Consider the following 21,849-nt stretch of genomic DNA (forward strand, 5'->3'; position numbering starts at 1 on the left):
CTTAATACATCAATTTCGCTGTCCATTTTAATTGAATTTAATTTATTTTCCATGTACTATTTTAATTTTCATGCATGTGGATATGAAAGCTGTTCTCAGACGATTGAAGTCTCAGATATGCCTATTTCAGATGCAATTAATTGCGAAAGTGTAACTCCTGGAATGACTTGGTTGGCCAAGGAAGCTTGTTGCTGTGGCGGCTGTTGTTACACATGGAGACGTGCGGCTTTTATTTTGCGGCTGTAGGCTACAAAGATACGACGACTAAAAGCTGTTAAGTGCTGGTTAAGCGCGAATAACTCTTTTTGTGGGGTTTACACAGGTACGTTTTACCATACGTATTATTTGTGTGGGTGGAGATGGGCTAAGAGGCAATACAGATGGGAGTGAACGGTAATTCATATTCCAGATGGGTTTTGTATGCTGATGAACGTCGCTGGAAATAAAGACAAAATCAGACATATAACAATATTATGTTACCAGCGATTATTTAAACGAGATTATTTGTGATATTCTGTGCAGTGTGAATGGTTCTATTTAGAAATCGCTATGTAGTCGTGGTTGGCGTAAGCATAGGTGAGCCAACGCGTACATATTGAATCCCATGTTGTACAGCGGCTTTTAAAAACAGCAGTGTTAAAGTGACAGGTTCTGTAGCGTCCTGTTTATTTCTTGTCTAAATCCTTGTATTCATGACTCTGAGCCTTTCCGACAAAAGACTACCATAGCCTCTGCATGAATAATGCGAGATTTTGAAATCGTCAGACCCGATCATACAGTTATCACATGTTCCTCCAGAGTTTATTTTCCTTCAAGGGAGTTTATCTGCTCCAGTGCTCTTCAGTGGCATCAAGAATCCAGAAATTAAATCCAAATGCATAACATGCGCAAGGACCTTTAAATTAACTTCAATGAATTATGCAGCCTTTTTAGTTTGTTTTTATAATTATTGTTTTCTTTAGCTTCTTGCAAAAACAAAAGACGTTTGAAGTATTAGTGGCAGTAAGACCGTAGCATTTAAACACGTATTTAACAGTTAGCTATCACATTCCTTAAGGCATACAATCTTTAAAAGCAAAAAAGACCAGATTTCATTGACTTCAGATGAGGAGACAAATGAAAGGAATCATTCGGACCATTGATTTTGTTTCTATACAGTCTTATTGGAGACTGCCCCATTTTGTTTCTCTACAACCCCGTAATTAGAGTAACCAATTAAAACTTCCTCTCAAATTCCCCAGCCAGAGCTTGGGACAACACGCAGACACCACACAAACAGGTACCCTTGAACTGTCCAGGCGGGTTAACTGACTTCTGGGAAAATTGCACACACAAAACGTGTGTGTTTGTGTGCGCCCTGGGTTCAGTCCCTGGGCTGCTGCCTGCATGGAGTTTGTATGTTCTCCCTGTGTTTGCGTGGGTTTCCTCCAGGTGCTCCGGTGTCCTCCCACAGTCCAAAGACATGCTAGGCAGGTTTATTGGCTTCAGGGAAAGCTGGCCCTGGTGTGAGCGTGAGCATGTCTGGGTGTGCCCTGTGATAGATTGGCGTCCCCTCCAGGATGTACCCCGACTTGCACCCCTTTGCTTGCTGGGGTAGGCTCCAGCTCCCCCGGTGATCCTGTATTGGATAGAGAGGTTGGAGAACGGATGGATCGATACTTCGGTGAGGGGAAAAACACTTCTGCCTTCCCAGTACAACATGTTCGGTACAGCTGTTTCGGATGACATGCCAGTTGCCGTGCTGCCCTGCAGCTGTGCGTTTCCAGGTGGGGGGCAGTGAAGAACGGACTGTAAGAGCTCCCATCTCTCGCATTGCCGTGCAGTCAGCTCCAGCAGCACGGGCCAATCCCACGCAGACGCGCTTTTCACATTCCTGGGAGTTGGCACTTCCTTCTTTTTTTACCTTTCTCTGTGTGATTTTACAAGCAGCAGGGATCTGGCCTGTAAAATTCAGGAATCCCAGGTCCACTGCCTCACCCTCTTTTACCCTGTGTCTGCAGTCTGTGTTGTGGGGAGATCCCCCATCATAACTGAGGGATACTGGAGATTCTAGAGGTTCAGGCCAATGTTCTGCTTTACCAATAAACACTGATTTGTCAGCGGCAGCAAAGGAGACGCATTAAAAATAGCAGCGTAATAATGCAATTAACACGTAGTATGTAAAATAAACAAAATGCCTTTCACAGGCCTTACATTTTATGTTCTATCCCCTATGTCTTCTCTTTATGTCACACGGTAGATGCAGTAGAGTTATTGCTGCACATTGCAGGTACTGGATCTGTCCTCTGCAGGCTTATCCAATAATGCGTCTTTCTTGCTTTAAGTCACGAGTTTTCGTTCCCTCTCCTCTCCTGCCTCTCTTGCATGTGTGCCAGTATTATTTGCTTCTCGTTCAGGTGCCCTGATTGAGGCCCTGGAGTATCGCTGAAATGCTGCCCGATTCTGAACGTGAAGGTTTCTCGAGCGTTCAGTAGCAAAGAGCCAGCATGCTGTGCGGGGAAGGGGTGGGGGTTGGTGCACCGCAGAGCCTCAAAACTGCGAATCGCGAGGGGTTTCTTTCATTTAGCGGTTGAATCACTGTGTTTTGAAGCCATTTACTGGTGAAACTGGTTTCGTATTTGCACAGCTGTCTTTACACTGTTGTGGTTTGCATTCAGGATTGTGTTAGAGGTGTCCCTTCTTCCCGCTAGCAGACAGTCAAATTTTAAGGCTCATTAGTTTGTGTCTTATCCACACATTCTTAATGAATTGGTCACAGTCGTCTGTACCTTCTCTGTGAGCTAAAAACAGGATGTGTACCACCATGCCGGTATTTTACAATTTGATTTCAGGGTAACTTTCTTCTTTTTCTCATCAAGAACTGTACAATCCATCTATCCATCCATTTTCTAATCACCTTATTGACTAAAGTGTTACGGGGGGGGGGGAGTTGGGGTCTGTCCCAATGGGTGCAAGGCAGGATAGCCCCTGAAGCCGATTAACCTACTCCTGTGTCTTTGGACTGTGGGTGGAAACCTAATGCAAGCACAAGAAAACCTACAAACTCCACTCAGATAGCACCCCAAGAATTGAACCCAAGGTTCTAGCGCTGTGAGGCACCAAAGCTAACCACTGGCCATTGTGCCACAGGCTGTATAATCCATTAAAAAAAAAAGAATCACTTTGGCTCACTACAAAAAGGTGCTGTTGTCTTTTAAGTAAGTTAATGACTACTTCATGCATATGCTGATGGAGAACTCTCTTTTGTCTGTGCAGGTGTTGGCCTGAATGCTTTGCCCCACATGAGGGAAGCATTGTTTTAGAAAAAAGCTTGTCAAAAATGAAGGTACCTGTCTCCGTTAGTAAAGTCAAGGGCCGGTCTTCCGGGGATAATGGGAACAAAAGCAAGAAGAAAAAGAAGAAGTTACAGCGCCCCCTGCTGGAGGCCTCCGGCATGAGCCCTAACACAGCGCTGGGTCTGCACTACACTCAGATGGCCAGCAGGGGGCAGCCGAACCTCAAGAGACTGCAGCACAATGCCAGGCCGGTGCACGCAAGCGGCGAGGCGGGCTGTCCAGCGGGGCAGGCTAAGGCCCGGGCCGGGGAAAACGCCAACGGAGGCTCTGGCGCGAGGGCGCTCTCCGTCTCCGCGGCCCGGCCGGAGGGCGAGATGAACCCGGAGGAGCTGGATTCCTGGTGCTCGTTCGCCAGGTCGGTGCTGGAGAACGGCACGGCGGGGTCGGACCCGGAGCGCGGCGCCGGGGACCGCGCCGGCCTGGAGCCCGGCGGCGCCGCCGGCCCCGCGCCCCACCGGGCCGCCTGGGACCCGGTCAGAAACAGGACCGTGCTGGCCATGCTGCCGGGCGAGGTGGGCGTGTCACTCTGACTCTTCTTCACCCTCCCCCTGTGCCCTTTCCTTCTGCTCCTGACAGCTTTCTGACTAGATCAATTGTCTTGGCTCTTTCCCTTTCGCTGTAACGGGTTTTTTTGTGCACACTTACCCCCCAAAAAAAACACACAGTGGAAACGAGCTCACAAGCTCAATCCGTTTAACAGGCTTCTTCGTTTTATCCAGCAACAGTTCTGTGAGTTTTCGGGCTAGAACGGGGTGTGTTTTTGTAGACCGACGTGTAAAGCTAACATATGTTCCCTCGCTCGTTGAGCTCCGGTAGGTTTCTTAGTGCTGAGCTGTGTAGCTTGTGAATCCTGGGATAGATGAGACCGCTGCAGAGTAGACTGCTGGGAGTTTTTCTGTGCAGCTCCAGGGCCGGGCTCCTGCCCTGCCTGACCGCGAGCCGCTCACGCCTGCCTCTCTCCCCCAGAGCCTGGTGTTCCGCGGGAAGTGCCAGCTGACCTGCCTCTACGGGAGGGTGGAGGTGCTGGGCTTCACGGTGGAGGAAGGTCAGCAGCCGTACCCCCTCCTCTCGCTGCCCACGCACTGCCCGCTGTCGCTCGCCGCCCTGGGCCACGCCGGCGCCGACAAGACCCGCAAGGAGCGCCGCCAGGGGGCCAGGGCCGTCGTCCGCAAGCACCTGCCCGCAGGTGAGCCTGCCCCCGCGCTCGCTCTTCGGATCGCCGTCACTGGAAGAGCGGAAGATCCGTCCGTCCGTTTTCCAAACGCTTCTTCCGATTCAGGGTCGCGGGGGGAGCCGGAGCCTATCCTGGCAAGCAGTGGGCGCAAGGGAGGGTACCCCCTGGATGGGACGCCAGTCCATTGCAGGGCACACGCAGACACAAACGCACGCGCACACACTCACACCAGATCCGGTTTTCCCAGCCGCCAATTAACCTCCCAGCGTATCTCTGGTCTGTGGGAGGACACTGGAGCACGCGGAGGAAGCCTATTTGAACACTTGGAGAACACGCAAACTCCACACAGAAGGCAGCCCAGATTGGTAATCGAACCCGGGGCCCCAGTGCTGCCAGACAGCAGTGCTAACCTCTGCACCATCAGATAAGAAGATAAGATCATTTTCCAGAATTCATGAATCCAAAACAATCTTCACTTTAATGATAATAGTACCTTTCCATTGGTGCATACTTCTTTTTGGTTTGTAAGCAAGGGATACATACTGTATAGAGTGAGCTGGCGTGGCAGCTAGCGCTGCTGTCGCACTGCTCCGCGGATCTGAGTTTGGTTTCGGATTAGGGTGCTGTATTTATGGATCTTGCACAATCTTTTTGTGTCCACGTGGGCTTGCTCCAGGCTCTGCTGCTCTGGTCTGTCCCACCTTTCACAGACATGCTAATTGGAGTCTCTTAATTGTCGCTTTGTGCACGTGAGTGTGCCCTACAGCGAACTGGCACCTGCAGTCGTGCCACACTCCCTGTGCTTCCAAGCTCTTACCAGGAATTCTGATGATGAACAAATGCATACACCCGTGAAGCAGGGTAGTGTGGCTGCCCGAGCTGTCAGTGTCATTGCAGAACTGAGGTGAACGCCAGTAATAGAGGGGTTTACTGTACTCTGCGATGGTCCTGCTCTGCGTCTGAATGGATCATCAGGAAAGAGTGGGAATCAGTGCTCAGACACACATGCCACTAGCTGTGCTTTCAAAGCAATGGGTGGTTTTTAATCTTGCAGCACGTAAGCTGGATTCAAAATGTAGGGTGTATTAGAGCACTTTAGAAGTATTTGACTAATGTGCTTTTCAGATGTGAGATACTGGTGTGACAATGTCGATGGGTCCTTTTCAGTGAAAATTACTATTAAACTTCTGGCACGCTGGTTTCGCCGGTGGGAGTAGTTGCAGATCCAAAAGCTGTATTCCTAGATTGATAAAGATTGGGATCCCTAGATTGTCCTATTGTTATAGTGTAATAGGTAATAGGTTCAGGCCACCTGAACTACTTCAACCTATTGTTATCATGTAGATCAATCAGGATAGATTAAGTTTGGTTTGTGCAAAGCCTGACACCATATTCAGACCTCTTTTCTTATGTTAAAATTTGAATACCTCTCCTCCATTTTTGTGAGCTCTCATTCTGTGCATGTTCTTTTTTTGAGTGTGACTGTGTTTTTGAAGAGTAACAGTTGGTGAATAAGAGGCTGGTGTACGCATTTACATACTGATTGTTTTCCATTCGGCTGGAGCAAAATGTCCTTGTACATCGTATCAGAGCTGTAATGCGAAGGCAGGTGCAGGCAGAAAACCCAGTGACGTTAATGGCCACAGTGTTTCCCCTCCCAGACGCCAGCTGACTTTGTCATTGTTCCCCCCGACCCCTCCAGAGGTACGGAAGGACCTGCTGAGCGAGGTCAGTTCAGACTCCTGCCTGATTCTGCTGGAGCCCCTGGACACACCGCTCACCCGCTTCCTGCAGAGTCTCCCTGAGCACCAAGACCTGTTTGGGCTGGGACAGGTGAGTGAGCTCTCTGTTCCCTTCATGAAGTGTTTGGGCTGGGACAGGTGAGTGAGCTCTGTGCCCCCTTCATGACCTGTTCGGGCTGGGACAGGTGAGTGAGCTCTCTGTTCCCATCATGACCTGTTCAAGATGGGACAGGTGAGTGAGCTCTCTGTTCCCATCATGACCTGTTCAAGATGGGACAGGTGAGTGAGCTCTCTGTTCCCTTCATGACCTGTTCAAGATGGGACAGGTGAGTGAGCTCTCTGTTCCCTTCATGACCTGTTCAAGATGGGACAGGTGAGTGAAGCACCTTGCCCTGTTCTGAACCTGTTCTGGTTTGGACAGGTGAGTGAGCACCCTGTCCTGTCCTAAAACACCCTATTCATACTGTGGTCATCCAACAGTCCTGTCCAGCGGTGTTTTTTAAAGGATCTCATAATGTGCGCTTCAGCACTGAGGTTAAGAGGTTTGTCCTGGATGCAACATTTTGTCTAAATAAGGATCTTCCATTATCTTCCCGGATTGCTCCTAAATTTTAATTTGTGGTTAATTGACAGAAAGAAAGCAGTGTCCAGTTGGCTGGTTCGGAATGCCCTTTCTCTCCCATCGGAGTATTCCCTCTGAAAGGCAGCAGTGGACAAGTGACATCACAGAGTTATAGCAGTGCCCTCGGTGACCTGGTCAGCGCCTGTCGAGGTATGATGTCATCCACACTGCTGCTCAGTGTGCAGCAGTGAGATCCCGTCTCACTGGCCCTTGGGAATAGAATAGCAAGCACAAATAGCTTGTCTGTATTTTTTTTTCTAAATTAAAAGATAGAATTGAACTGAAGTTGTGCAGCTTTAGATGGTGCAGGAAACAGTCCCTCTGTTAAGTCAGTTGGGGAGGAGTGCTAGTAGGAGATCTGATTAATGTTGTAGTTGTAAGAACCATTGCAAGAATGTCTTTTGATTCATCTGCACTTTATGGAAAGCAGTCAACAAAATTGGTTGACATAGCAAGAGAGAGAAATAAGTTCAGCCCATACTTCTGTTTTCAGGCTGCTTTTTTGTTCTTAATGTAATTTAAAATGTTTTTTTTTTATTTAAACAGTTATTAAAACTTCCTTTCGTAGTTCAAATAACTTGCAGATGTAAGACGGATGGACTCTCCTCAGTGGTTCAGTTTTTCGATCCTCTAATTAAACTGGATCTCACTTTCTAAAATACAGTTCTTGTGGATTCCCTGCTTGGTTCAGTTTTAACCCTAGTTCACTCTCAGCCTGTACATTTAGCACTAGTCCTGTTAGCTGCAGACTGGCTTTCACACATTGCCCTGGGACCAGTCGGCTGGCGCTGCCCTTGGCCTGTACGTTTGATGGCATGCTGCGTCTCTCTACAGAGGAATCGGAGGGCTATCCGATCATTCTGGTGTGCGGCTCGAAGAACGTGGGAAAGTCCACATTCAACAGGCACCTCATAAACACCCTGCTTAACCAGTGAGTCTGCGTAGTTTGTCTGTGTGTGTGTGTCTGTGCGCGTTCGTGTAAGCCCAGTGTTTTCAAGGCCTTGGCGTCAATCTTTTTGATGAGTTCAACAGTGGGATTGCAAGGGATTGTACTGATTTTCTAAGCATTCCAGTGACCCTGCATGCCAGAGTTACTACAGCGCTCCACCACCTACCTGCCAGCCAGATCAGAATGTGCGTGGGTCTGTAAAATGGAGGAAAAGTGATTGCTGTAATACATTGTCTGCGTAAATATGAGCACTGTGATACAAAATCGCTTTAGACGGACACCTACAGCTCTGTTAGTGCAGAATAATTGTATTGTGCATAGACAGCACTGTGTGTTCAAAGCACAAAGCAACGTCTTTTAATAAAAAATAGTGTTGTTGAAGTTTAACGCACAGGGCCTTGATTTACCTGCTGGGGTGTATGGAAGTCTGTCTCGGTGGGGCCTTGTGGCCATTGTTACCCAGGCTGTTTTGCCTTAACTGTGCACAATGAATGCCTCACTGAGACGTCCTCATCAGAGTTAGTAAGGAGCCGGTGGAAAGGCGGCAGACAGCAACATACCACAAATGTAATACTGACACGTTACATTGTCAGCGTGCCACGTCAGTAGCGGACGGGTCATCTTTTGCCCTCTCCCTCCTCTGTGTGTGCATGCAGTACTGTCAGTGTGGATTACCTCGAGTGCGATGTGGGCCAGACGGAGTTTACTCCCCCAGGCTGCCTGTCTCTGCTCTCCGTCACGGAGCCTCTGCTGGGTGAGTACATACCTCTCGGGTCTGTTTCCAGTTCCCGAGAGACAGTGCGTCTGTACCAGGGAGTTTCGGCTCTTCCGTCCTGCGGCCAGTCTCTCCTTTCGTCCTCTGAATGGCCGATCTGTGCACATTTCTCTTTCTTCGCTTGTGTGAAGTTCGTCAGAGCTGGCCATTCCCCTCAAATCATCTTTCCGTCACTATGTGCAGCAGGAGCAACAAGTAAGGCATTGTTGTGCGTAGATGTTAAACCACCAGCGCTGTGAGGTAGCAATGCTGACCACTGCACCACCATGCCACCCACATCGCTGGTGGTTTAAAATGTACCCACATCAATATCCTGAAATAAACCCTGAAATTCTATTCTTTTGCCTCATATGTATTTTTTGAGCTGAGATAACGATTTCATTACTGCACAGCAGAAATGGTGAGTTTCACACGACTGTCCCAGTGCTTAACGCTCCTCTCTGCACATCTCGCACTCCCTGGGGTCCAGGCCCGCCCTTCTCTCACCAGCGCCCCCCGGCCCGGATGGTGTTTTTCGGAGAGAGCTCGGTCGAGCGCGACCTGGACCGCTACCTGGAGTCCGTGAAGTACCTGTGGCGATTCTACAGGAGAGAGACGCCCATCGTCGTCAACACCATGGGCTGGGTCAAAGGTCAGGGACGGGTCCTCAGCTGTTTTGAAATATCACGGCATGGGATTTTTATTTTCTTTTACAATAAGTATGGTAGAATTCAGTTTCCAGGTGAAGAGTTTTTTGTGAAGCCCAAGAGATATTTCTGTCAGTTTCGGACTTTTTTCCAGTAGGTGTTGCTTCTCCTCTCGTGACCACCAGTATGGTATCTGGGTACCCAGTGATGTAGCACCATCTGTCAGATGAGACACTAAGCTGAGGTCCTGACTGCTTGTGGTTTTTATGGCACTGTTTGTAAGAGTCTGGGTGCTGGTCCCCTGTACACTAACACAATTCCTGTTCAGGGCTGATGTTGTAGAACATCTGTCGTGCGTCCCCCAGGTTGATGCCCACTTCTCTGTGTACAGTGCTTTTAGCTGAAAGGTGCTAAAGAATTGCTCTGCGATTTTGCGATTATCTTATCTTTTCACCTACCTTTCACCTGTAGGGCATTGCAAAATTGACCACTCAACAGTTTTCACCTCATTGTGGAGCCATTGCTCCTGTCGGACTGCACAGATCAGAGTTGATCAAGGCCGTTCTGAGTGGTTCACGTTTGTGAAATAGGATCATGTTCACCTGCAGCCCGTCGTGCAGCCGTGGCTGACTTCCGTGTATGTGCTCGTCTTGCAGGGTTTGGCTTCCAGCTCCTGGTAGATCTGATCCGCCTGCTGTCTGTCACTCATGTGGTACAGATCAGCCATGGGGACACGTCCCAGTTCCCCGCCCTCACCCCGGCCTACCTACGTTCTGCCACTGGCTGGCTGACCACGCCTCGGGTTCAGAGGTCGTCCATGCCCACAGAGGGGGAGGAGACGCAGGACTGCATGGCTGCACAGGGCCACACGCTGCTCAGTGTCCAGTCAGAGTTTGAGGGAGCAGGAGAAGCCCTGATCACGTAAGGCTACAACTAATGGGCTTAACAAAAAAGGAAGGATGCAGTAAGGGCAAAGGACAGATAGCTAGGTTTCTTTTAGTTCAGTTCAGATCTCACCCTGTGACGAAGCATGCTGGTGTAGTTTTTTGCCAAACAAAATACCGTCATAAAACACCAGCTTGTTAAAAGCTAAACGATTTAGATTAACCAAATCATTTTAACTCATTTACAACCTGAAATGTGTGCACAGTTTAATTGTACAGTTTAATTGTTCTTTTAAAACAAATAACACAGCCAATTGCAAGTGTTAAATGACTCTCACCTCCTTCTTTCGCAAAGGCAAGCATATCTTATATCTCCCACTGTTAATAAAATAAATAATTCAAAGAATTCCAACTAACTAGTTTTAGGACTAGTGCAGGAAAAATACACAACTCATAGTCAACACTGATCACTCTAAATGAAGCGAGTCAGGCCAAGAAAACGATTGGCAGGAGTGAAAGTTGTCCTTAAAACTACTTATACAGATCAGTGTTTTATTATAGTCTTTTGTGCACGGTAAAGTCATAAACATGAAAAGAAACAATCCTTACCTATAGCTATATTAGGTTATGTATGTTTAAGTGTTGCACTGTTACTGGTACATTTTAAAATGTGCATATCACTTTCTGTAATGAGTGTCGCATATCTGTGCCAATGTATGGAATGGATAAACATCATAAGATTCCTTGTATATTGCATTTAAGTAATTAATCATTGTGGATGTCCAACAAATGGTGAAATGTTTGATAATGATGCCCCATGACTAGTTTTTAATGAAACCAGCCTACATATGAAACAGGCAGTGTGATTGAAGCTTTTCTGTGTAAGTGCATTGAAGGTGTCTGTCTGTGTGCAGGAAATATCACAGCAATGTTCTCCGGGACCTGGCCCTGCTGGGGTATTTCAGCCAGCTCCAGGACCCTGAGCCTGGCCCAGCGCGCTCTCTGAACTGCTTCACCCCTTACCAGGTAAGCCCTCCATGTCCCTATCCCTATACAGGGACGCTTTTGCAAAAAAGAGGGTAGATGTAGGAAAATGGTTAATTCTACTGTTCCTTTCACGTACAGGGCTCTGTACATCAACTGGTACATGTTAAAGCTGTACTGTTATTCTTAGAGTCAACAGTCTCTAAGAATGACTTTCAAAAACATGCAATTTGTGGCCCACACATGTGTGGTGATGAGGTATGGTCTTTCGTATTCCCTCAGCTGTTTATCAGTCTAGTGCCTAGCAATGCCTAGCATGCAGATTCTCCTTTCAAGCTAGCTCTATGCACATTGCAGAATTTTGTGAATCTATAAATGTGAAATCAGAAATTAGCATCTTTTCCTGTCTCCTGTAGTTTGTGATCATTGGAATCCCAAGTTTTTAGCTTGGGAGCACTGAAACAACCCTCGTACTTTCACAGCAGTAATGAACACCAGGTCCATGCGCCTCTCTTTCGCACCGTGAGCTCACAGTGCCAAAGCTAAAGGATGAGAGAGGGGAGAGAGGCAGCTCTTACTGATTTGCTCTCCAAGATGACCAGCACCTGGGCAGCTCGGGATACCTTACTCTAACTCTAGTAGCACTCAGCTGCTTCTCGGGGGAGCTGAGCCACAGACTCAAACCAGTGGAGCCCAAACTGTGTGTCCCCAAGCTGCATGCTTTTCAGCCTCTCTGGAGTCTGTGAGTGGACCATGCAGCTTTATGTGATGCTCCATCCTCTTAGAAAACGAGTGAGCTGTCACTTGAGGCTGCTCTTGTACTGCGGGTTAGTGGGTACCTGTGTGTGAAGCCGTGTCTCTGTTTCACAGGTGCCCATGTCCTCTGTAGCCCTGAGGGTGACGCATTGTGAGGTGGCCCCTGCTCACGTCCTGTACACCGCCAACGCCAGTCTGGTCGGCCTCTGTGTCCTGGCAGAGAAGGTGGGGGGGGCGGGAGGGCCGGTGCTTCTGTCCCGAACCCCCGTCTGCGAATGCCTGGGCTTTGGTGAGTCTTCATAGCTGGTTGGGGGGAGGGTTACAGATGAGAGGAGTTCTTCCCCTGCTGTTTCTCCTCTCGGTGGCTCTGTGGCTCAGGATCTGCGCCTGTGGCTGGAAGGTTGCCGGTTCGTATCCCGCGGCCGGCAGAGGAATCCTACTCCATTGGGCCCCTGAGCAAGGCCCTTAAACCCAACTGCTCCAGGGGCGCTGTATAAATGGCTGACCCTGCGCTCTGACCCCAAGCTTCTCTCCCTGTCTGTGTGTCTCATGGAGAAAAAGTTCGGGTCTGCGAAAACACAAATTCCTAATACAAGAAATTGTATAAGGCTAATAAAGTCATCTTATCTCTCTTCTATTCCAGTCACCCTTTAAAGATGGCTCACTAGTTATGACGTTATGAGTTGCAGCAGTGTCAAACACAAATTAACCCCCATGCAAAATGAAGGATAGCATAAAAGACCTGTGTTTTTGACAAATACTAAAGGTCTCACTCCAGTAGATGAAAATAGAGGTTTTCTTCTGTTCTTTTCTGCATCCTCACACGTCAGATAATTTCTTAACACGAAATTAAGCCGGTCTTTGCAGAAATGCTGAGAATAAGCTTCCAGGAGGTGGCAGATCACATCTCACACGGGTGTTTCTGTTAGCAGTCCATTTACTTTTGTGTAGCAGCCTAAGTTTCTGAATTTATTTGAGGCAAATTGCTGAAACCACAGTATGGTTGGTGAAGCAGTAGAAATAATTGAGTCTGTATTCCTGACTTTTTTTACACAGAAGACTGTCTCAGTCTTTTCTATTGTAGATTGCCAGTAAAATCCAGGAACTCTGTCCACTGCCTAGGTTTAGTGAGTGGCTGTGTCTGTCATCCTGTTACTGTCTTCAGCAGTTCATTCAGTGTGACTGCGGATTGACTGTTTTCAGTGTCTAATCTTAGCATCTGTCTGGCTGTAAGCCCTGACCCTAACAGTCCAGAAGTGTTTTTAAACTGGCAGAAAACAGAAGAGGAAACCATTGTAATCTACGAGTGTGAGACTGAGGAGCTAGGCCCGTGCACTAGCTGCAGAGGAATGAGCAGAGGTTAATTCCACACTGAAAACTAGAGAGAGAGAAGAAGAATCCCAACCTTTAGGTTGTTGAGCCTCTCCCAGATGTGAGGGAGAGAGCAGGAATAGAAGCGAAGGGGTGGATAAGGAGAAGAAGAGATAAACATCATGGGGGTACAGTGGTGAAAATCAGACAGGGGAGTCCAGGAGAAGTGTTGAAGGCAGAAATCTGGAAATGAAGGAAGTTTGAAAGGAAGCAGTCAATCGAGAGCTGGCAGGAGGTGTGAACCCCTTCTGAAAATGATTGTGGCCAGATGCCGGATTTCAGCCCTCTCCTGTCTGTCTGTCTGCGTGCTCTAGGAGTCCTGCGCGGTGTGGATGTGCCGAGGGGCCTGTATTTCGTGGTGACACCTGTGCCTCCTTCTGTCCTGCGACAGGTCAACTGTCTGCTGCTCGGGGGGGTGACACTACCCCACACCCTCCTCAGGACACAGGTGAGAAATGGACCCCCGGCGCCAGACCCCCTTGAGAGAAATGTTCTGTCATGTTAAGGAGGTTCAGCTAACCTGTTTCCAGCACTCATGTTTTTGGAGAAACCAGCCATGCTTTTTTCTCCTTCACTTTACACTGGTTTTCATTTCCTTAGCGTGCATATATGAAAAAAGTCTGTAATTTTCAAGCATGTCATAGGAAAGGATGGACGACAAGCGGGGCATCCAAGAACAGTGAAAGAGACATGCCGTGGCAGAATGAGCTGAGATGGGTGGCAGAGATGAGCCTGTATATAGAATACAGGACGAGGTGAATGAGAGAGGTGGGGGCAAGGTGTTCTGTGTCACAGAAAACGCCTGGAAATTGTAAGGGGGCAAGAAAAAAGAGAGAGGTGGTGGAAAGGGTGTCTTCCTGTCGTCGTGCGTGGCTGATGCTCGTGCGGTCTGTTGTTGCAGCTGGGGGCTGAGGGGGAGTGCCCTTACATCACCTCGGACTACAGCTTTGACATCTCGGGGGCTGGGAAGCTGAGGGTACAGAAGGGGCTGAAGAGGCGCGAGCACCTGGGGGCCTTCTCCAGCAGGAACGGGCCCCGCTAGGGTCGGAACCAGGCCCGGGCAGCCTGCACCGGTTCTGTTCGGGAGGGGATTAGGAGATTCAAACCCGGTTCGAGCCACAGCACTTAAAGATGAAGACTGTCGTACTTTCCCCCACACCGACATCTTGAATCATCATGGGGTTCTCTCTCCTTCGCTCGACAGCCGTTTTGAAATGGAGGGGAGCTGTCTGTCCCACTGGCTTCTGTTAGCGATGCTGAGGGCAAGGTGGAATTTCCTTCCTAAACCTTGTTTTTATTGCTTTTGTTGTTTTTTTTTTTTACTTTGGAGTCTCATGGTGAGTGAGTAGTTTCTGGTTAGTTTTGAAATCGGACGAAGGACTGGAGAGTAAATGAGTGCATCGAAAGAAGATTCCCCTCGCGAGGCAAGGAATTCTTCACCTTTCCTTTCGGACTGAAAACGGAGGGAAGGATCCGATCTGGAATGTTTTCATGGTTTTATAGACTAGGTCAGGCCTGATCTCGGAGGTATCGTTTTATCACAAGATTCGCTCTAGCTTGATTGGGTGGGGAGGGCAGGTATCAAAAGTGAAAACCTGCTTAAATGGCATCCCGACTTGTTTTCAAATCGGCGTAGCATGAGCTCTCCTGCAGGGGTGCCCCATCAGCTGTGCACCTACACACACGCACACACTTCGGGGACTGGAGCCCAGGAATAGCATGCTCTCCCTGTGTTGCGCTCACACCACATGCCCGCACGTTTTCCCATGATGCCGGAGAAGTGCATGAGCTGCAGCATGATCAAGGACTGCAAAAACGAAAGCTGTATTTCCCGCGCGGAGGACAGAATTGAATCGGCATGTGCAGCAGCAGCCCAGAAAGGTGATGGGGGGGGGATGTACGTGTCCGGTTCAACATCAGGAACCTGCTAGTGCAAATCAGACACCCGAAAGCCCTTGTCGACGAGCCCTTTTTGTTAGGCAGGTTTTGAGTGCTGTGTTCTCTCCCTGTGTTTCTCTTGACTCTGCTTTCTTAATGCTCCCGCTGAGCTGACCGGCCCGCTCTCGTGAGACCTGACGGGCGGCGCTGTTCGGGGCCGCCGCCGCGTGCCAGCGTCAGTGACTGAAGTGTGCCAGCCTGGCGCAGGGCGACCCTCCCAACCACGTGGCACGCCTGCACTGTGAGGGGGCAGCTCAGGGCTGCGGGGTCCTGGAAGTGAGGTGTTGGGATCCGGTCACAACCTCTCCCTGAAGGGCTCGGTCTAGTGCAAAGCCTGCTCCTGTTGCACTGGGCACGCCCGGCACACCTTGTTCAATCCCTGCGCCGTTGAGAGCCACGTGGTTCTGCACCGCGGTGCCCCCTGATCTGATCAGCAGAGGCCAGCGCAGCTCACCTGGAGCCCAGCTCGCCTGGAGCGTGGATGAGGAACGGTCTGAAGAGTTTGAGGGACTAGTGTGGTCTGCAGTCCGTTTTGCACAGATGGGTTTAGACCAAGCAGCTGGCTGACTTAGTGGTTTCAGATCAGCCTGAAAGAAGTGACTGATGACCCAGAGCCATTTCCATTTTTTGTGGTTTTTTTTTTTACATCAAGGAAAGAGTGTCCTAGACAAACAGTGGAGAGATGGCAGGGGCAAGCAGATTAGATGTCTGTTTTTTAAATTTCGTTACTTTATCGTGATTTTTTTTGCGCTGTAACCGCCTGCTCTGGGAATCGCCACGTGTGCGTTTTCCGTGTCTTGTCTCCCGGCCGCGCACCCCCCTGACCGCCCACGGGGGGCGAGTGGGGAAGTGTGGGTAACCTCCTCCGAGTCCCTCGTCTGTTCACACCTCCCAGGCTGCACCGCTCCCTGACCCAGAGCAACACCACAGCAGGGCGCTGTCTCTCCCGGTGCTGAAAGAACCCCTCGCCTCCTGGGGAGTCCTGGTCTCAGCCTGCTGCGGTCACCACCCAGGCTCGAACCCGCGCCCAGGGCTCAGGCAAGTGCCTTACCTAGTTGTGCCAGTACTGATTCTGTCACGCCGCCTTGTGGAACGTGCAGACGTAGGCAGTAGCAGGTAATCACACCGTGGGGAAGCAGCTGTGCCCATGTCTGCCCTGGCTGAGGGAGACGGGGGTGCGCAGGGGGGCAGGGGTGTCGGGCGGGGCTGGGGGCAGTCTGTGCGAGACCCGTGGACACATTCTGCACATGCTCCTCGCCATGTACTGGACTCTGGTCCTTTTCCCTTTTTTATACTGGTATGTGCAAGTGTTTATCTCCGTAATAAATCATTTCATTGATAAAAGTCTCTTTGTTCTCAAGTCAAAGGAGCGGTTTTGGCTTTTTCTCGGCCTTAATCTTCTTTCTCAATACATACAGGCTGTACATGTAGCATCCAGAGAGCCTGTATGTGAAAATGAATTGTTCCTCGTTTGGTATATAAGCATGAAGCGTGTAAGCGTGTAAGAAATATGTTGACTCTTTATGATATGCAGTATATCCCTCCATGTGTGTAAAACTGCACAAGTAAAGAGAGCACAATGGGGGTGCATTGGTCAGTTTTTACCACTAGGGGGAAGGCAAGAGCAGTGCATGCTTTGAGTTTACAGTCTCCCTCTAGTGGCCACTTCGTGTAATGGCCGTCCGGCTTGCTTTTTGTTATTGAGCAGTAAACGACTGCTAGAGCGAGGATGGCCCACGGGGGTTGTGCATGGCACTGCGAGGGGAAGAGTTTTGGTTCCTATCTGGTGTCAGCGAAGAAGGGAGTTAAGTCCCCTGACCCCCCCCACTCACTCTGGTGCATCTCTGCCCTGGTACTGCGACAGCACGTACTCATACAAAAGGATGCTTCCGTAGCAGACTGTTCTAAGTGTAGTTCTGCGCACAAGAGTAATTACATACTGTTTAAAATAGCATATCCAGCCCCCTCCACCTACACCTTCAATTGCTTTGGTATAAGAAAACAAACATGATAAATGCCACTTACTGCAGCTAATTGTAAGCTGAGCGCACTGCCCTATAAAGCTATTGAATTATAGGAGGGGAGCACCCTGCAGGAACACAGGCCTGCCATCTGCTCTACCGGCAGCAATTTGAGCTCGAGCGTCCTGGAGCGTGGAACCGATTCTCCGGCACAGGGCTGCCGTCTCGGGTTCAGCAGCGGCTGCGCGCGCTTGGAGGAGGCTTCCCTGACGGGAACAGAGGCATGCAAATCGTAAGGAAGCCGGAAGACCGGTGATCCGCTGGTTCCTCCTGGCAGCTTCCTTCTTCTGGCTCTCGACAGGTGTGCACATTGTTAACCCCCCACTCCCCCTTCAGAACCTGAGCCCGAATCATCAACACTTCTCCGTTTTCGCCAAAAAAAACGCCCTGTTGCAAAGGGTGGTTTGCTTAACACGCCCGGAGCTTTTAAAACGGATCCGTTCGTGGATTGGATGGTGTCTTTTACTGGGATAACTCGGCCAGGTGACACGGTGCACTTGAGTGAAAAACCATGCTGGAAGGCGTGTTAAAAATGAAAAATGCAGGTCCCGCTGTCTTGTATGAAATCAACACTTCACATTTCACTAGATCCCCGAAGACGCAGGAGCGAGAGGGGCTTGTCTGTATCCACTCCGAAATGACACACAGCCGCGAGGTGGCATGGAGCTGGAGAGCATTCCTTCGTGGAAGTGTGTTTTGAAAAGTTGGCAAGGGATCAGGCCAGAGGTGGTTGTTTGCTTTCAGAAAATGGGGCCTATTAATCCATTACTACTTCTGGCCTGCCGGGGCAAAGTTTTCCAAATAAACCGAACTCTCTGTGGCCTGGAAAATCTGACTTGATTTATAGCTCCTGGGGATTTCACTTTGGGTTGCTTTAAAGTGCCGTCATTTAATCTCCGATATGGGGAGTTGCTGAAGGTAAACTCTTAGCTTGCACTCTTGAATTCACACGCTCAGAACCAAAATCTTTAACAACAGGACCGAAAACGATTATAAAATCGCCCCCTTTGTTGTCATAATCTCCTTGATCCTAGTTCCCCATATTAACTATTTTACATGTACAATTTCCTTCCTAAACCTGTACATGTACTGTAAACTGGGTGGGGCTCCATTAGAATTTATCTGACTTTTGTACTATTAAAATAGCTATACAGATACTATAGAGGTCACCTTTTGATTATGAATGTCTAGTTTAAAAATTTTAAGTCAAGGAAGCGGATCTGAGTGGATTCCTGTATGTTAAATCTAAATCCCTAAAGCAGAGGACACAGATTTTAACATGTTTTTACTGTGCAATTTACACAATCTGTCCTAACACTTCATAGCCACAATGTGTTTTGATACAATCTACAGATAATTGAGCTCTCTTGTTTAACCTTTCTTGTAAGATAATGCCATGGTCTAAGATCTAAGCAGTTCCTAGAAGAAAGTGCTGAGCAGTTACTGCTGCAGTTATACTCTGTCTAATCTGAGTTTTGATCTTATTATTTTGTTTTCAGTTGCTTAGACCTGTTGCTTGGATGTAGAGAAACAAAAAATCCAAGCATAGTGTTTTTGTTGTATTTTAGTGCACAAATAATATAGGATGCAAATTAAGGAAGTTCCATAAGCATACTGCAAGGGTGCACTAATCCCAGGAATACAATTACCGCAAAAATGGTTCGTGTTCATTGTTCATTGTTTCCCTTAATGAGAGAGCGAAGCTGTAGACAATGCTGTGACTTCATTGTACAAGTTTGGCGTGGCATGGGGGAAAGTCATGTTATATACAAGCTACTGATGTTCTGGGATAATTCCAGATCCGTTCCCCATCTGAAAGGAGTGCGCTGCCCTGTGTGGCAAAAAGGACTGAACCCTTTTAGTCTTGAATAGATTCTGAGAGGACCTCGGTCAATTATTCAGAATCCTGAAAGGAATTGACACAGTCAGCCCAGAAGACGTTTAAAATTGTCAGTGAAATACAAACCAGAGGCCTAAAACTTAGGACAGAACGTTCTGCATTACACAAAGGGTGGTGGGGGTCTGGAACGCACTGTCCTGGCTTCTTTCACGTATCAGCTGGACGAGATCCACAGATCTCGGCGACTAGCAGCTGAGCAAATTAGAAGGCCAAATCGCCTCCCCTCCTTTGTAATCTTTCTAATGTTCTAATCTTGTCGGAAGTTATTTTAAGCTTTTTTAATAGCAGACAAGTGGCACAACGGTCTAGGCCAGCGATCACCTGCCCTCACCAGTGGTTTACATTGCAACCCACATCTTCACTGTGTACTTGGAGGAGTTATTACCTTTATAAATTGTAACGATCGGTAGCTATTTCAGGACCAGATAGCCCGCTGCAGTTTGTGTTTCAGCTGGTACCTGAGCGAGCCGGCCTGTTTATCCATGAGGCGATTGCAGTTGCCCAGCAGCTGAAGTAGCTACTAAAATAGCAATGCCTCTCCCACAGGGCTGCCTTACCTCGTTGTTCTCTTGTTGCTGTTTTCTTCCGCTCCTTGCAGGGGTGTGCTAAAATTAAATCACCCTTGGAGCCCGGGCCTGGTGGGCCGAAGAACTCAATGATCAAGCTCCTGTCCAGATCTGCTGCCTGTAGTTGCCTCCCAATGCACAGTGTTCTTCAGCAGGGCACAGCGAAGGTTAGCTGAAGAAAGAGCCGAGGATCAGAGGAATAAGTGAACATAGTGCAGGTATACAATATGAGCAGGTAGGGGTGTTAACTGATGTCCCCCTGGTCTTTACCAGTCACGGCCTCCTAATAATCTTCCTGTATGAACTGGCTTCCTCACTCTGTTCTCCTCCCCAGCTGGTGGGTGGGGAGCGTACTGGCGCACTATGGCTACCGTCGCATCATCCAGGTGCATTGATTTGCAGCAGGAGAAATATCTGGACACTGGGATATTTGGAAAGCCTGATGTTTTTTAGCAACCTGTGACTATTCTAAGAGAGCTCCATTGCTAAATGATTAGGGGGAAGGCAACCCTTTTCATTTCCTTAAATTAAATAGTTTGAAAGGCTATACCAGCCAAACAAGCAAGACAGGCCAAATGGCCTTTTGAGAGCAAGTCTTTTTATGCTGTTCTTTTTTTACCACTTTATCCAATTCAGGGTCATGGAGGAGCCGGAGCCTATGCCAGCAAGCAATGGGCACTAGGCAGGGCACATCCCCGGACGGTATGCCAGTCCACTGCAGGGCACACACACACATACTCACACCTAGAGCCGATTTTCCTAAAAGTCAATTAACCTACCGGAATGTCATTGGACTGTGGGAGGAACACAGTCTGTGGAGCACCTGGAGGAATCCCACACAAACGCAGGAAGAACATACCAACTCTCTGCAGTTTTTATGCTTGAGCCAGTTTCTCTCTGACCCTAGTGATTCCAGCCCAGGGACTGAAACCAGTCCGGCGTGGCCAGGCGTCTCGCTCAAACGGAAACGGCATGGAGACGGTACTTCTGCTTTCACAGCAGCCTGGGCTGCGATGTAGTTTGTAATCCCCGTCCTGGAGGGCTGGTGCCTCTGCAGGGGTGCTGGGTTTCTTCAAGGCAGCTGCCCCTGAAGAGCTTGCAGAAGCAGTGCAGTCAGTAACCTGCGGGTTTACCCTGGAATAGGGGACTCTGGGGCCACGCTGGCCCTTCGGGACCAGGACTTGAACTTGAACTTTATTGCCATCTGTAACCGGTACATGTCCTGGTACAGTGGAATTCATACTGAATTGTAGAACACAAAGTGCAGACAGTGCATCAAGACAATATACAAATAAACAGTAGACAACGTACAAGTAAACAAGTCAATAGTTCGAATGTAAGCAATGCAGACCTGTAAACAATGACTGCAGATGTGCAATAAATCAAGTTACAGTGAGGTAGAGGGTGTGGGTGTGGTCCGAGGGGCATGGCCAAATGTGTTCGCCAACCGCATGGCTTGTGGGTATTGAAGAATCGGGACTGGACGTCCCTGGAGGTCACCTGCACAGCCCTGCGTCTGGGGCCTCGCAGGGGTGACGGGTTGGGCTGAATGGGACAGCATGTCTTTCTCCCCCCCCCCTCCTGCCCTTTTTAAGTGGTGGTGGAGGGACGGCGCCTGTAAGCCGCACTAGTGAACAGGCCTGAGCTGTCGAGAGCCTCACTCCTGGGGTGGCTTCACGATGGGGGTGTTTGAAGCTGAGTTTTTTGGGGGTTGAAGGGCACAGCCTGGGCCTGGGCCCGTGTTCAGAGCCGGAGAGCACCGGGCGGCCTCTGCAGGACCTCCGTGAGGTTGGGAGGAAAATGTGGAGACCAGCTGCCTGGGGAGAGAGGGAGAGGGAAAGTGCAGAAGATGGCAGTAGGCCAGCACAGCTCCTCCGTCACACCAGACAGTGGGCTTATTCATCGGGCTGGAGTGCCCAGGGTCCGAGGGAAACTCGCTCGGGCTTTTCGGAAAGATAACATGTCAGCGCACAAGTGTTCAGATGGGGGCTGTGGTCGGGTAGCGTCAGCCAAAACCAACAAGCCATGAAAAGGCGGCCCACCAGACCTGGAAATTTAAAATGAGAACAGCAACACGTTTCTACCCCCTTGGTCTTCCTCTCCCTTCATGACCCTGGGTCAGCCTCTCAACAGATGGACTACTCTTCTCCTCGAGATCTCCAACCCGAAGGACTTCTTCAGAACATGAAATTCAAGCATGAACCGG

At 49.1% G+C, this 21,849-nt stretch overlaps 1 protein-coding gene across 1 annotated transcript; it reads left to right on the top strand.

Annotated features, from left to right (window-relative positions):
* The first annotated feature begins 168 nt into the window (after positions 1–168).
* Positions 169–16,500, top strand: nol9 (nucleolar protein 9). The gene is made up of 13 exons (XM_088938405.1): positions 169–322; positions 3,256–3,847; positions 4,302–4,521; positions 6,212–6,342; positions 6,885–7,023; positions 7,708–7,804; positions 8,479–8,576; positions 9,067–9,228; positions 9,880–10,144; positions 11,022–11,133; positions 11,962–12,136; positions 13,533–13,666; positions 14,120–16,500. The coding sequence occupies exons 2-13, from the start codon at positions 3,320–3,322 to the stop codon at positions 14,258–14,260; spliced, it is 2,202 nt and encodes a 733-aa protein (XP_088794531.1). The 5' UTR covers positions 169–322; positions 3,256–3,319; the 3' UTR covers positions 14,261–16,500.
* Positions 16,501–21,849: the final 5,349 nt, after the last annotated feature.

Source organism: Atractosteus spatula, chromosome 20 (assembly GCF_055471065.1).
Source record: "Atractosteus spatula isolate fAtrSpa1 chromosome 20, fAtrSpa1.hap1, whole genome shotgun sequence".
In the NCBI taxonomy this organism is placed as follows: domain Eukaryota; kingdom Metazoa; phylum Chordata; class Actinopteri; order Semionotiformes; family Lepisosteidae; genus Atractosteus; species Atractosteus spatula.

What these genes read in the sequence shown, in the direction of transcription:
- nol9 (XM_088938405.1), top strand. Translation starts at nt 3,320, where the DNA reads ATGAAGGTACCTGTCTCCGTTAGTAAAGTCAAGGGCCGGTCTTCCGGG. An exon ending in CCTGGTCAGCGCCTGTCGAG is followed by an intron (nt 7,024 to 7,707) that starts GTATGATGTCAT and finishes GTCTCTCTACAG; the next exon opens with AGGAATCGGAGGGCTATCCG. An exon ending in ACACCCTCCTCAGGACACAG is followed by an intron (nt 13,667 to 14,119) that starts GTGAGAAATGGA and finishes CTGTTGTTGCAG; the next exon opens with CTGGGGGCTGAGGGGGAGTG.